This window comes from Anser anser, assembly GCF_964211835.1.
Source record: "Anser anser genome assembly, chromosome: 4".
NCBI classification, from domain to species: Eukaryota; Metazoa; Chordata; class Aves; order Anseriformes; family Anatidae; genus Anser; species Anser anser.
Window position 1 is genome coordinate 37,271,074 of NC_139724.1, and position 16,159 is coordinate 37,287,232.

At 36.7% G+C, this 16,159-nt stretch overlaps 1 protein-coding gene across 25 annotated transcripts in view; it reads left to right on the forward strand.

The window, feature by feature from the left end:
* Positions 1-16,159, forward strand: part of INPP4B (inositol polyphosphate-4-phosphatase type II B) — a 361,482-nt gene that overhangs the window by 236,089 nt on the left and 109,234 nt on the right. For all 25 annotated transcript variants that reach the window (XR_014583909.1, XM_083834868.1, XM_083834859.1 and 22 more), the window contains 2 exons: positions 1,460-1,672; positions 7,170-7,311. Coding sequence is in view for 24 of the 25 variants with exons in the window: in XM_083834868.1 (XP_083690994.1) it covers positions 1,460-1,672; positions 7,170-7,311 (355 nt within the window). In the remaining variant the exon portion in view is untranslated. The remainder of the gene's footprint in view (positions 1-1,459; positions 1,673-7,169; positions 7,312-16,159) is intronic.

A 16,159-nucleotide genomic window follows, 5' to 3' on the forward strand; every position in this document is an offset into this window, starting at 1 on the left:
ATAACCAAAATTGTGACTCTCCCCAGCTGTCTGTCTCCGCTGCTTTGCTAGTGGTTGCTGCCATGTAGTGAAAAGGGTTGTGTGCTTGCACCTCATCCTCTGCAGCTCAGCTGTTTGTGTCAGCTGATGAAGTGAACAGGCCAGCAGAGATAGGGCCCCATGTTGTGTGTGACGGGTGTGCATGGCACATGGGTAACGAGCAAATATGGAGAACCAGAGCTCCTTGAAAGGCAGTGCTTGAAGGATATAATAGCCCAAATTAAAATAAAGAGTTGGGAGGAGCAATCTTCTACCAGGATAGAAAAAGTTGACAGAGCACATCTAGTGGCTTGTAAGGATAAGATCTGTTTCATGGTTTTCTGCATGCCTTCGTTATACTGAGGATTTGTAAAACCTTTGGAAGTGAGGATTTCCCATACTCATTGAAGCAAGTCCAATTATGGAGCACTGGCATACTGTTAGGAAAATGATCTACAGTCCTCGGTTAATTTTTAATCTTTTTCTTATGGGGGCTCCAAATGCCTTTTGCACTGAGATGCAGTGGAACTAATAAAATGCTAATTTATATTCTCATCCCTGAATTCATCTGTTTGCGGTATCACACTTCATATTGCAACTTGATGGTAACTTGAGAATGACTATGAAAATATCAGTTGAGAATTTTATGCAGTTATCTAGAGACAGAGGCTGGAGATGCTAAAGACCATATGCAGAAAGCAGGGGCATTAACATTTTTGTTTTTCTTCTTATGATAGAAGTAAATAATGCAGGGAGATGGGAGGCTTTTAAAAATAAGGTGATCTTCCATCTGTCATAATCAACAAGAACTTAAAAATGATAGTGATGGTCAATTGAGTAACATCCTTAGAGAGCCTGAAAAATTACTTCAAGGGTTCCTTTCTTAAAAAATAAATTAATTAAAGGTGGAAATTGTGAGCCATCACCTGTCCTGATACTCAGGCTAGTACCTACAGGTACCACAGTTTATACCTGGAAACACTGCTTTTACAGATACTTCAGTTTTGTCAGTGTAGTGGAGTGTTTTTATTCAAGGAGGTTCTTATATTTGTTAATTATGTTTTTTTCTAACACTTACTTGGATATGACTGAGCAGTGGTTGGGTGCTCTTGGAACTGGTCCTTGTAGAGGCTTGTTTCTGCAGGCACAATTTAGAGCTCAAATAAAAGAGGATTGTGTGAAAAGGTGGTGATCTCTGACAGGTACAGTTCTTTTGTGTTAATCTGTGCAACAATGGGATTGTAGAATGAGATGATGTCCCCAAAACTCTTGAATTGTTCCTTATTGTTTGCTAGTTTACTTTGTTTTCTGCCCCTTAGGCTGACCTGAAACACAAATATCCCTGCCTCTAAGGGTAATTCCGTGTTGTAATAGCTTTGCTGTTCTATTACATTCTTCGACCTAACCTTGCATTCAGTGTATGTGTGTGTTTTTTCTCTAGACAGAATTATTTGTGCACGCATTTAAGGATCAGCTGGTCAGAAGTGCCCTTTTAGCACTATACACAGCCCGACCCGGCTGTGTCATCAAGAAACCAGCTGTGCCTAGAAACAGTGCAGAAGAGGGTGATGACCTAAAGCATCAGGATCATCCTTCTCAGATTAAAAGACAGGACTCTATACCCCATCATTCAGAGTATGACGAGGAAGAGTGGGTAAGTAGCTGGAAAACTTTTGGTTGGCATTGAATCCTGAAACCTAAAAATCAACATAAACAAATGCAAGCCCTACCATCCTTGTCACATTTTGTTGGGGAAAAATTAGTTCAAAATCTTTAAATAGCATTTTTCATATATATCTTGAGTCACTGGAATTTCAAAGAGATACATCTTCCTAAAACTAATTTGAAAAACTGTCCTTACTACAGTGTGCTTCTGTGCAGTGTGTAACAGTGAGGATGATGAGAATTTTCTTGACCAGACAGGAAAGTAGTTGTGCTTCACTATTATTTGAGTTGGTTTTGCTGGCTAGGCAGACTTAAGGAGACTGAAAAAGCATATACCGATGTCGTTTTTGTTTTTTTCCAAAAATGAACGTAAGTAGTTTAAACATGCATGAGTTAACTCACAGAGAAACAGAGCTGTTTTCCCTTAGACTGTATTCTTAGAGGATATCTGAGATTATATAAAAGAATCAAATATGGCTTTTAGATTTTAACATTCTTAGCATATTTTACAAAGATCTGTATTACTTGTGGCTGAGCTTTTTGTAAATTATTTTGCTGGATGTGTTGATTATAGGTCTGCTTCTGTTATATATAAACCCTGTTTTTATTCAAGCTATTTTTATTCAGTTCAGGTTCATATGCTCAGTTCTTCACTGTATGCTCATAAATGTAAAGGATTCTAGCATATTAATCTGTATTGTAAATAATTAATATCTTTGAGCTGAAGTACCTACACCTGAACTGTAATTTTTATCCATACCGTAAAATAAGAGAGGAGGAATGTATTTCTTCTAGAGAAAAGAATTATCTTTAAGCCCATGCATTAAGAAGTCGTGAAATTTAAACAATAAATAATTAACTCTTTCTTTTATTTGTCTTCCGGCTTTAGAGCCTCAAATCACTTTTTCGTGTTTCCTCTTCAACCTGAAGGTCTAGAGCATTCCTTCTTTCCTTAAAATGATAGCCAAAATGTTTCATTCCAGCTGCTGAGACACTCAGAAAAATAAATATCGCAACAGATTTGACAGACGGGAGAATTAGCATTTTTGTGCAAATTGTATTTTCATTTAGTACTTCTGTCATTGCAGAGAAGCTAGCTTTACTCTATTTCATTGGTTTCTTATTGATTGTTTTCTGCCAGGTGTTTGCCCCTAATACTAAAATATAGAAATGCATTAGTCTGCAGTATATGTGTTTGTTTTTTTTTTTTTTCTTTTCTTGATGAATTAGTAAGATTACCTGCTTGGCTAAAATTAAGTATATCTCTTCTCTATTTTTTTCTGAGTTAATAAACTGAGTCTGAATCAGTGTCAAACTTGAGACAGTATAAATCTTGGAGAAATTATTTTACTCTAAATTTGAATCATTAGGCTTCCACTGATTTTCAGTTCTTTCTGACAGTGGACATAATGGATAATGTGAGTTTTAATGATCAAACAGTCATTACTGTGATGGAAATAGTAAGAATAAGTACACGTAAAATTAAAAAATGCTTTATCTACTCTGAAAGACAGCTAATTAAAGAAGCAAATTTTGCTTTGTATGCAGGTTACTATGTTTTCCTTTCTTGATTTTTTTCCATTATTATCAAGCACTAGAGTTGCTTTTGGTGATTGAAATTTCACTTTTAGTTTTACCCAAAGTCTAAATCAATGACGTCCAACAACTATTTAGACTGACCCTGTTCCATTCACTTCTGAAGACTGCATCACAAAAGTGAATTCAAGGCGGAGTGTTAAAACAACCTGACAAGATTCCCCCTTCCCTGGCATCCAAATTTATCTGTAAGAAATAGCTCCCAGCTTCTTAACTGTGCAGGGTGCCCTTTCATTGAGAGAGCAGTTTCCCTAAAAGCTTTCCTCTTCTCCTTAACAATGCTGTGTTGCTATGATATCAGCTTTGATATCAAGTACAAATATTGATCCCACTTTAGCTGACAGCAGTATGGATTGAGCTGTTTATATTGGTGCACTATATGTAGGCAGTAGTAAAGCATTGCTGTTGATGGAAATATTTAACTTGGGTATTAGATTGCCTCTGGATAGTACTCTCGTCTTCTCTTGCCAGCTGCTTCTGCTATCCTAGAACCTCCTTTCAGGAGGGAACAAAGCATTTTGTCATGCATAATACAAGAAAATGTAGGCACATTGCCACTTGGAGCTGTTTCTGCTCTACGTTTCTGACTGACTACTTAACATGGCTGAAGTTGCAAAGAACATCAAATGGTGTTTCCAATAAGTTATGTGCAAATACTGACATGGTATTTCGACATGCTTCTGAAATACTGATCCACATATGGTATGTTCCAAAACACTGTCATATCACAAGCGGGTGTTAATCATGCACATTAGTTAAAATATTTGCTTTATCTGTGAGCATACCTCAAAAGGGCCTTGAAGTAGTATGTGGCTACGAACCCACATTACATCTTGAAAGAAGCACAGAGTCTCTGTAGCAATGGGGGTTGTCGTTGCTGTGTCAGACTTGCCCAAGTAAAGCATGTAAGTGTATTGATGTATGTGAAAGGGACAGTTTGGAAGTAGGAGAGGTCAAGATGCCATTGACTTGTCTCAGTCTGCTTCATCCCAACAAGGTCAAGCCCTGTTGCAGATTTCTATTTTTCCTGTCATTAGTTTGACTTTAGAGCTTAAAGAAGTGATGAGAGTGAGCCAGAAACCTTTTTTCTCTTGATCCTTCACACCACAGTAGTACCACCCAATTAGCCCTATCGCAACTGCTGGGAGAACTGGTGTCAGGGGATAAGCATCCTGCTGAGGAGCCTAGGGTCTTGGCACTTTGGTTTATCGAGAAATAACACTTTATTTTGTTCTCATCTCTCACTTCACACAGATGGCTTATTAGAATGTCTACTTGAGAGGCTGTGTGTGCATTTTGTCCTTTAACCTGACACATGCTGCAAGATGATCACTTGTGACATAGTTCTTAGGCAGATTGCTGCAGAAGGTGTGCTAGGGTTCAGGAAAACATGGGAATAGAAAGGTACAAGAAAGAATGTAAAAGGAATGTATTTCTTCCCATGGAGAATAACAGGAAGCAGTTGTTTTTCGATAATTGGAGGCAGAAGAACATCATGAATGATACACACACCTACTTATTGTGTCTGCCTGTAATGATGGCTTTGAATCCTAAGAACCATGTATCCTGAGAAAGCTCTGGAACAGGCCCTTGCTCCCTGTGTCTCACTTGCCTGTATGTAAAATGGCCAGATATAGGATAAAAAAAAAGTGAGCTTTATGTCAACAGATGTTTATGAATTTTGCTTCTAAACCCTCAGGGAATGGTTGTGTGAATATTCTATAGACATCATCTTAATGCTGGATTAATAGTTAGTTGGCTTACAAAGGGAAGTGTTCTTTCCTAAATGAACAAGAGCTCATATTTGTGTTCCTTGTGCAATAACTCCAGACGCTCATTAAGAACTAAACACTGTCTGTGTTGGGATTGAACTGCTCCAGCAGAGGGAGGAAAGGGAAATTACGTTGCTGCAGCCATGCTGAACAACTTGAGTTCATATAGCTCAGCAACTTCAGTGATGAGAAAGGCTAAAGTTCTCTGCCACTCTCTAGTAAAATTTGCAGCTCTTTGAGGCCAGGATTTTTACTTTTTGCAGCACCTCGTAGCTCTTCATATAATCATTTTCCCCAAACTATTGCTTGTGGGTGGTGGAAATCAATCATTTTTTCCATATTCTGAATGTTTTAAGAACATTTGAGGTATGCATAGGATTTAACTTGTGAAAGAATCTGTACCTGTGCAATTTTTTTTGGCTTTAAATTGTATTTATGCCTGTGAGTTTCAGGTAGTTGGGTTTAAGGGTTTATTTCATGTGTATGGGTGCAGATATTTCCAATTACTGCATTATATGCTCAGTACTTTTAAAAAATAGGTTTTTGGACGAAATGCTATTCTGTGTGAGAGCTGCAAGCTTCTTCCTCTTGTAAATCACCAATACCTTTTTCCTAGTACATGCAAGGCATGCCTTTACCCAGCAAGGGGGAGAGACCATACTTGTCCCTGATTTCTACATCCACCTGCAACCCTAGATGCCCTTACAGCAGCCCAACAAATTCCTTCCAATTCCAGGTTTGGAAAGTTGGAGAAGACGATCTGTGCTGTTACAGATTCTGCAGACCTGTGTCATTTCCCTCAGGGCAGGATGTCCACTTGTCCCAGGGTATATGCCCTCAGGTGGAGGGAACAGGGAAAAATGAGATCACTCTAGTCAGGAGAATGGCCTAAGAACTGTGGCATGAAATTGAATGTAAATTTTATGTTAAAAGTTTGCCTTAGTATCAGTTCTTCTTTGCCCTCACCCAACTTCCAGGTTTACAAGTGTAATCACTTATATGGAAGTATGGTATTTCTTTGAGTTTTCAGTTGCATTCCTTGACCTTCTCTCATTCTGTCTTTTTGCAAACTCCATTTTACTCCTCAAGGCCTGATGTGTATGTAATGCTTTTGGCTATTATAAAGTCAAAAGAAGATCAGTGATCTTATCTTTCCATTTTTAACCCTCAAGCAAGCTATGGTTACTCTGCATTAGTGTCAGAATGACTCAGTGTTAAAGCATGTACATGTAGGGGTTTTTAAAGCTTTGATTACTAGTCTTATGTACTGCCTCGTTTCTGTTATGGCTTTTCTTTTATTATTTTTTATTCCTTTTTCTTATTCAGCCCCACAAGAGTAGGTGCAAGAATGTTGATCTCTGCAACATCCAGCACATGAAGGGGGACCCTTCCTGTGTCTGTGTCCTGGTTTTGACTGGGATAGAGATCTGTAGCAGATCTTTCATTCCACATTCTCCCCCCCCTTTTTTTTTCCTCTGCTTGTACAGGTTTTCTTCTACTGCTCTATTATTTATGTAATTCTCATGTTTATTATAAACTCAGTGAATTAACTCATGGTTGCAGATTGTGTGTGAGGTGCAGGACAAAACTGAATAGTGTTACCTCAAATGTGTTACGATGGCAAGTTGCTAAAACTAATAATTTAATTTTTACATCTATTTTAGCAGACTAAGTCATGTGGTAAAATAGAAGATATGTTAAATATCTAAACGAGGTTGCCAAGTACAATGGCAAAATGTAGTTGCGCACAAGATTTCTAGTTAGCAAGGTCTTAAATGTCTATACTATTACTGTATGATGTCAAATAGACAAACTGCTCAGTTCCCCGTGTTTGGACCTAAAACAGATAACTTTGCATGCATATATAGAGTTTCAAGTACACGTTTTTTCTGGTGTCAAAAAAATAAATAAGGTAACACAGGTACAGTTCAGGCATTTAATTTACACTGCAAGAAAAAAGTCCATTAAAAACCTGTAGAATGAGAAAAACAGTAATATGCTAATACCTAATATTTGTGTAATTTTCACATCTCTGTCTATATTTTAAGGTCTTAATAAGAAGTTGATACTGTCTCTCTATCTTTTGGTAATGTGCAGCAATAATTATGCTCTTTTCAGGACAGGGTGTGGGCCAACGTTGGGAAGAGTTTAAACTGTGTTATTGCCATGGTGGACAGACTTCTTGAAAAAGACAGCAGCAAAATTAAAGAAGGTGAAAACGACCCCTCTGCAGCAGATTGCAAGGTGTTGCATGCAGGTGGTAAGCAACCTTTTTTTTTTTTAATCATTGACTAGAGTAAATACAAATAGAAAAAGCCACAGAAAAAAATGAGATAGAGGAGTCAATAGTATCTTTGATGAGAGTGCTGATAGAAAGGTTTTGCACAGCCATAACCTTGAATGATGGAAGTCTTTATCAAATTGCATCTCAGTTGTGCACTCAAACTGCTTGCCATGCTCAATTTTTTGTGCTACATGAAAACCTTTTGAAACCACAATGTTTTGCTTTGAAGGCTGATGCAGATTAATTTATTTTAGGTTTTTCTTGAATACCATTTTGAGGAAAAAAAATGGGATGTACCTTAACCCATAGGAAACTCGAAAGAAAAGTTGAACATTGTATTTGAGTGTCATTCTCTTGTAAACCCATCTGCTTTTCTGAAGTGAGATGCAGATACGTTTTCTCATTTGCTAAAATTAGTTTTTCCCTGAATGCAGAAGTTCATCTTTGTCAATACTGAATGCTATGTAGAGAGTGATTCTATGAGATGCTGCAAAGACAACTTTGCAGCAGGACCTTGGCACCAATCTTCTGATCTTTTCCTATGGCTACATTCCTCATTAGTCAAGATATGCTTTGGAAGTCTGACAAGTGACTTTGTAGTGTGAGTGCGTGCTGCAACAAATGAAGCAGCTGTTTAGTGATATCCCAGATGTAAGGAAAGCAGACTCTTGTGCTATTATTCAATAAATGACCCCACACCAAGACAAAACACTTTTTATGAAGTTTTACATAACTGGCTCATTAAAACAAGAAACAAACAAAAATACCTTCTATTTTATCCTATATTTTCCTTTACATTTTCTTTTCCCCCATATTTTAATGACTTAATATTATATCAAGGATTTTAATGTTATTAGAATTATTTTGTAATTTTTTCTTACATAACAATTTAAGCTTTTTTTTTTTCATCTGCATATTGTTTGTGCAGTTCTGTTGTTTTGTGCAGTGGATTTTGGTTGTAATCTTGATATATAAAGCGGCTGCAAAGTCAGCATTTCTACCAGTATGAGAGATTTCTTCTGGCATCTTGGAATTCTTATTTTTCAGTGCCAGATATGTTGGACTTGTTTTAAAAGTTTTTGTATGAATAGTCCAGAGACCAGAGTATTTCTCATGTTTGCTTTTGTGAGCTTGTCTAATAGGCAAGTATCCCTCTAATGTTAGAGAGAGATACCATCATCTTTGTTTTGTAGTGAAGACTTACAAGTGCAAAATATCAACACAACTAGCTTTTTTTGGAGAAGTTTTCCACATTTTTTCAGATCTTCAGATAAGAAGATTCAAAAGAAATCTTATGTGAGGTAGATGTAGTTGTCAGCTTGAAACAGTTTTTAAAAGTTGAACCAAACCATACCGATTTTGTTTAAAAGAACTAAATTTAATATTTGTTCTTGTGCTTAACTCCCTTCTCTTTCCCATGGTGTTAACTAGTTTTTCTCTATTACTACCTAAAATCCAGTATGTCTATTAAAAATGTTTTGCAGATAAAGCAGTAGTACACTTTCATCCAAACTTCCCCAATGTTACTACGGTGCAATTGTGTGGGAATTTAGAGTCGCATGTGCTGTTTTTATCTGTATTCCAATTGTCAAAAGGTCTTCAAGTTAAAGAAGAAAATCTGAGACTTTTGTTTTTAACCCAGCTTGGAAAAGTCATGATTTAGGATTATTCTTTGTTTTGGATGCTTGCTCTCCATAAAAACAAGAGATAGACATGTTTAGCAACATGAACGTTTACAGTTTTTTCCCTCAATCTGTTCAACCCTCTGCATATCTCCTCTGCTGTCCTGTATAAACCATAAAATGTGTTTAACCAGAATCATCAGTCTATTTGAGTCTTTCATTGTAGTTGTTTAAAAGAAAAAAAAAAAAAAAGCTCTAAGTCTTAGCTCTGATTCAGGCTCACATCCTACACAGGCAAACTAAATACTGATTAGAGCTTTTGGCTCACAAAATCAAAAACCCCTTAAGTTTCCCTTTGAGTATTATAATAAGTTATCAAATGGAATGAAAAGTACCTCTTGGTAAGCAATAACGACAATTGTAATGGTCAGAAAATTATAGTCGTATTTTGTTCAGCTGAGATGCTGCCTTCTGGAGATGACAGGCCTGTGGTGCTGGGATAGTATCTTCTCTTAGATGTATCCCACACTTCAGGATCCTCTCTATGACTCTTGAATCAGTGCAAATGCTTTTCTGTGAGAGTAGGGTCAGTGTATTTGTTGAGTTGAGTTGTGCTGAGTGTTCTGCAACACCTGATCAAGTGCAAAATGCAGAAGATTTATGGGGGAGATGACTGATTTCATGTTCTGCTGTTTGAGGAAAGTATCATCCTAATGGTGCTTTCATGAGAGCATCATGGCATGACCTTGACAGTTTATAGGAGTTCTGAAGTCATGTAAAAATGGAGTTGTTTTAAAATTGCTTTCTTGTGTAGGGCTTGCTTAAAAGCTTTTTGAAGGACTATCCAAGGGTGTACCAAACTTGATTGCCTGATAGTTTTAAAAACCATTGCCTTTGGGTCCAGAATTTTGCATGCTTAACTTCTGTGTGACGGTGTTTTATTTCTCTCTGCGTCTTTCTGTCAAGTTTGATGTGAACCCCTGAAGATTCATTATGAAGCACCTACACAGAGTTGAGGTACTGTTTGGGGCTATAAATTCTGCCTTAACTCTCCTTCGTTTTATATTTGAAGCCTGGATGTGTTGGTTCGTAACTTTTTCTTAGATACGAAGTAATGGCATGCTTATGCGTGCAGATACATTTCTAAAATTTTAGAATTTTTAGTATGTAAAATGCACAAAAATCACATACATGAAAAGTTTGCAATATGTTGTGCTTAAATATTATACCATAATATGAGCATAACCTACTTGAGTAGTACTGCAAGTGTATGGGCATGGATCTTTGAGTCTGAAACTGCTTCAGTGCTGGAGCTGATCCTAAGAAAAGTTGTGCTGCTGTTTGTAAGAAAAATAAGCAATACTCAGGGATTTGATCAAATCATTGAAAAGTATGCCTTAAAGTATGGGATAAAATGTTTGCTTGTATTAGTTGAACCTGCCTGTTACAATAGAAAATTTTTATATACATATAACAATGAAAAGATTGCAAAGAATGCATCGCATTCATTTTAGATGGTAGAAAAAGTTATGACAGTAATTTGATGTTTTTGAGCAATAGCATATTCCTGCTACTACAGATGTTACCATAACCTATATTTAGAGTTTGTGAATATAGGCTTATATTTGCAATCTCAATGCTGACATTCTATGATCTTATTCTTTTTTTCCCAACATGCTTATATTTATTTTATGTAATCTTTGTAATGTGAAATATTGGTGGCATCATTTTCTTGTACTTATCTTTCAACATGAGTTGTACATTCCTTAGCATAACTTTTCATGCAGTCTGACCTTTAAGTGTATTCTTAAGACTGAATTTGAGTTATCAGTTACCAAGGTAACATTCTGTGGTTTCATCACTTGCAGGATTATGATTTCTCTGCAGAATAAATCAGGAAGAGTAGATGGATTATAAAGGAAAGGGTTTTTTTTTTGTTTTTGTTTTTTACCTTTTTTAACTTGAGACTGGCTTGCTTTGGAGAATTACTTGACAACATTGAATTCTCTCTTTACCTTTGCCTTACTGTTTTTTTTTGGAGTTGGAATGTGAAAGCCTGTCCTGGAGAATTAGATGCCAATAAAATGCAGTAGTTTGCTCCTAGGCTTATACAGTCCCTGATGATCTCCACATCTAGCTGTACTGGTAGAAGAGGCTGCTTTTTCCAGCTGCTCTTTGTAACTGTCCATCAGTACTATCAAACCCAGCTGCTCCTCCACTGGCTGTTTGTGTGAGTACTCCCTAACCTGCTACGTACAAAATCCACCAAGTTGTCTCAAAGAATTTAAACTAACATTGTGGTTGCACATGGGTTTTGCCTGAAGTTAATTAAGGAGTCATAAGCTATGCTGCTGGGCAGATGAATTGGTCAAGCGTAATCTTCACTGTAGATAACCAAGAGCATTTGGGGAATGCTGCCATGTTTCCTAGCTCAAATGAAGGATGTTCATAGCCGTATTGGTATGGGTATATGTAAATTTTTTTTTTGAATAATCTTGTACCTGCTGGAGACTCCGTAATTCTAGATTAAGCTCTTCTGTCTTTTAGTGCCCTGGGGAATCACATCCATCGAAATGCAATTGCCAATAGAAACGTGAAACAAAACTGTCTAGTTTTGATGGCATCTTCAGGAAGAAGGGTATTTACTTAAAAATGTCATTGACTTGGGAAGATGTAAAATTCTCCTTTAGTCTGCTCCTTAACTAGCAAACTGTGGTTTGAGGAAATGAACAGTTCTCAGAAATGTACTCTTCCATTCCTTTTCCTTAGATTTTTTTTTCTTATTCTCATAAAATAGTCTTTGAATCAACTCTGATTCCAAAATTTAATGTACTACTGTTTTTGCGCTATTTTTCTTTTCCCTCTCACTCCTGTATATTCCTTCTCTTTTTGATAGGTTGAATAATTGGACCATATGGAGCCCAGAATGTAAGATAACCACTTCAGCAATACTTTCTATCAGTAATTCAGCTACTGATAAAAGCTTTAAAAGTCTTCCTTCCCTTTACCTGTTTAACTGAACGAACAAAGTATTTTCTTAAACAAGACATCAGAACATCCGGTTGTACAACGCTTCCGTAGCAAGGTTTATGTTTTGAGTACATTAGATTAGCTTTAACATTGTCTATTGTTGCCGTCGCCTTCTTTTCCTGTTTTCAGTGTGACAAAAGCTGCTGAGACACTAGTATATGTATGATTAGATGGTTTCAACTCTCACTATTAGTCTGTGTGACGGTGTAGAAAGTCTCAGATGATTAGAATGGAGAGAGAAATCTACAAGAATTCAAAATCGTTCCCCATGGCACTAGAATTATGTGGTCGAAGTAGGCTGCTATGATACTAACTGCAGAAACACCAGAAAGACTTATTCAGGTTTGTGATGTTCTGGTAAGAAATGTGGCAGAATTACAAAGATAAAACCTCATCCCTTCTCATAGAGCATAGCCCTCATTCTTGAGTTAACTGGGCTCAAAGAGCTGGATGGGAAAAGAAAGAAATAGGAAGCGTGCTACTATCCTGGAAGAATAAATTCAAACCGTGTGGGTTACATAGTTCGTTCTGTTTGCATCATCTGTTTTTGAGGGGATTGTTACTGTTTTGGGTTGGTTGATTTTTTTTTTTTGCTTGCCTTTTTTCTTAAGCCATTAGATTTTGTATCACACGTTGAATTTGTGATGTTGACACGTCAACTCACTTATATCGTTTGACCTCTGTTATTTCAATCCTATCATGGGCTTTGCGTGTTCAGGTATTAAGGGAATAAGTGATTAGATACTGTAAATGGTTGTCTTCAATAGCTGCTGTTACCTCGATTACGGGAAGAGTGTAGGTCCCTTTGTCCTTTTAAAAGTGTGGTGATGTGTTTGCTTTTAATTCCATATTTAGTTTTTAACTTCATACCATTTAAATTTTGAGATCACTTGAGGCCATCAAAGATTTCCACAGATTTTTAGGTGGTGCAGACAGGAATGATAGAATTGGCTTTTTTCCTCTGTTGCCAGTGTAAACCGAGATAGGAGTGCTATTGCAAAGCCCTAGGGCTTTTCCAATTTGATTACCAGCACTTTTTAATGAACAGTTCAGCAGGTCTGATTTTGAAAACGCCTTGCTTTTCTGCCAAACTTTATGAAATTTCACATGCAGTTTGACATATTGCAACTTGAATATTAGCATGTAAAAATGACTAGTTGGGAGCTCAGCAGGTCATTTGCCCGTGCAGGCATGTTAGAATATAGGACTGAAAGATGTTTTCCAGCAACCATAGAGCAAATCCTCTCATAAATTGAACTTCCACAACTCTCCAGCGGTGGAAGCAGACTAGTAACTCAGCTGCACTTACTCAAGTTTTAGTCTCACACTAACTGTATAGCGACAGTATTTCTTCTTTCAATTTCATCCTTTCATTTTCCATTTTAATGTGTCTGCCTTGTTTTACTCTCCTATACAGAAACTGACTAGCATGATTTTTGAAATGAGTTTTCTTGCTTCATCACCAGGCTCTGACTCTTTGTTTGGATGCTAAATTTTCCATACAGGACAGGCTGCCCGTGTCATCTTAGCAACTTGACAGTTACCCTGTGGTCTCCTTGTAGCTTATGTTCTTGCTCCTAATGTCCTTTCTGAAGTGTTTACTCAGTTAATTCTGAAGTGTTTTTGAAAGACTTTTATTTCCACTTTGTTGAGGATGCAAGTCTTGCAAGTTCAAGTTAAAATAAATATGACACCTGAAGCATCAATGCTTCTGGAAGTACTTGAATGCGTTAGACACAAAAGCAATAATTTGTACCATTCGCTTCTTTACATGATTCTGGCAAGCTATCATCAGTCTCAGTAGTAGAAGTCCTGTGCTGTGGTTAGCCTTGCATCTTCAGAGCAACAACTGATTCTGAGCTGATTGCAGGCTTTCTCATGAAGAAGGAATTCAAGTGGGCATCTTGCACCTCTCCCAGACTCTTAGATGTGTAAGCAGTGTCTGGTAACCAAGCAAGTACCCTTACACATGAGCAATGTCAGAGTAAGGTAGATCAGGATAATCTAAACATGAATTTAGATCAGGATTTTAAAGCTCTTTTTACACATATTATCTCTTGATGAATTTTATTAATATTCTGTATTTATCCCTTGCGTACAAGACAATTTTCCAGTTTATTGAGTTTACTCATAAGCTTCAAAATACAGTGCTTTTTTGGGTTTAATAAATGTGATTCTCTGATTCAAGGCGCAATTTATAAGCTGTAGTATTTGCTATAAGTGTTTCTGATAGATATTTAGAGACTTGTGCATTGTTAGTGGATAACCATGTTTTATATCCTGCCTGGAGTATTTGGAATAGGATAAACATCATAACAACTGACATACAGTGATTTTTAACGCAGACCAAAGATATGGAGCATCTATGAAGATTTCTCTTACACTTTTGTCCTTTCAAAGACCTTGGTCTGTCATAAACTTGCTTTGATCTTAACACTAAATTTGCTTTAAAATAAAAGGACAGAAATGAGAATATATTTGCCCATTCATAAATCTTCTATTCTCAAGTAACAATGCAATCCCTCTTAGATTTGCTAACTAGCTCCACCTTCTGGGGACTGGACATCCTTAGTAGATGTGAATAGAAATTTTCAGTGAAAACATGCACTAAATGGATTGTTTTAGATAATTATCTGGGGGTATTGTATTTTCTCCTGTCTTGATGGCAAGTACAATTCTATTTTATATTATAAAATAAAATAATTTCTCTTTATCCAATAGGGTAAGATTTCCTCCAAATTTATGGTTTTTATTGTATTCTACAAAGCAAAGCACATGTGAAAGTAAAGCTCTCTACAGAGAGTTGTCACTGCATGGTTTTCTTGGGGAAATTAAATATTCAGTAGGATTTATTTTTAATACAATTAGCATGACTGTCCTTCAGTAAAAAATTGGCTTTGAGAATTCCAAATATTTGAATTCCTTCTTAATGCAGCTGTCATTGACAAAAATGACTTATGCTAGTAATATGATCAAATAAGTCCCATTTTTGTCTTTGTAAAGCGCTACATTTCAATCATAATCTTAGCAAAAAAAATAAAAATCTGATCTTGAAGCTTTGTAGCACAAGGTACGTGCAAAAATCATAATAGAAATCGTAATATTTATCAGTGGTTTACTGCCAACCTGGAAGGCTGTGTGAAGTAGAATCCACTTACGTTTGTTCTGGGTCCAGGATTATTCAATATTTTCATTACTGACTTGGCTTATGAAATATCGATGATGCTTATAAAATTTGCAAATGCTTAAGGCTGGGAGAGGCTTTAAGCACCATGGGAGTAGGATTAGAATGGATGTTGATGAAATGGAACGCTAAAGTATTAGGATGCAGTTCAGTAAGGACAAGTACAAAGTTAAATTCCTAAAAAAGCAGAAATACATGACATGGATTGCCTGGTTAAGTGGCAACTCAGTAGAAAACGTTCTAAGTATTACCTGAATTTTGTGGCCACTATATGACCGCCTCTTCTGTGAAAAGAGTTGGTAAAGCTTCTTAGTACTATCCACGTAATCTGAGTTGTAAAAGCAGGTTCATGAAGTGTGCCTAGATCAACAAATTCTTCTTTTCTCTTGCCCTAGCCATCAGTGTACTTGGAAGATCCTTGGCTGTGTCTGCATCCAACTATGCTTTCCCATAAGAGTGGGGCGTGTGTCTGTTGGCTGGGCCTTCAGATCTACTTTTTAAATATTTTTTAAAGTGGCTAGATGCGATCTTTTTCATTATTTGCGCAAGTAAGAAGGAGACAAGAAATTCTATCAGTTACAGATTTGTTCACTGGTTTAGTGTACATTGCCTTTTAATATCATTCTGCTGCAATTGCTTTCCATAGCATTTATTTATTGATCAATTTAGTAAATTACTATAATTTAAGGCTACAAAGGAAAATTTAGATCACCTGATCAGCCTAGTCTGAATTCCACTATGTTGTCTACCTTATTTTTAAATTCAATTAGACTGTGTCTTACAGCAGCCTCCAGCCTTTGGTTTTTCTTTTGCTTTTATTCCCTTTAGTACTCTTTATTTTCTCTTCATAAAGAGCAGAAATCAAATTTCTGCTCAGTCTTTTTGATAGGTTTAAGAAGCTTAAACCCTAAATCTTGGTAGCTCTCCTCTGCAAGCTCTCTATTTTTCCAGCAGTCTTTAAAATGGATACACCAGATTTTGGCATGCA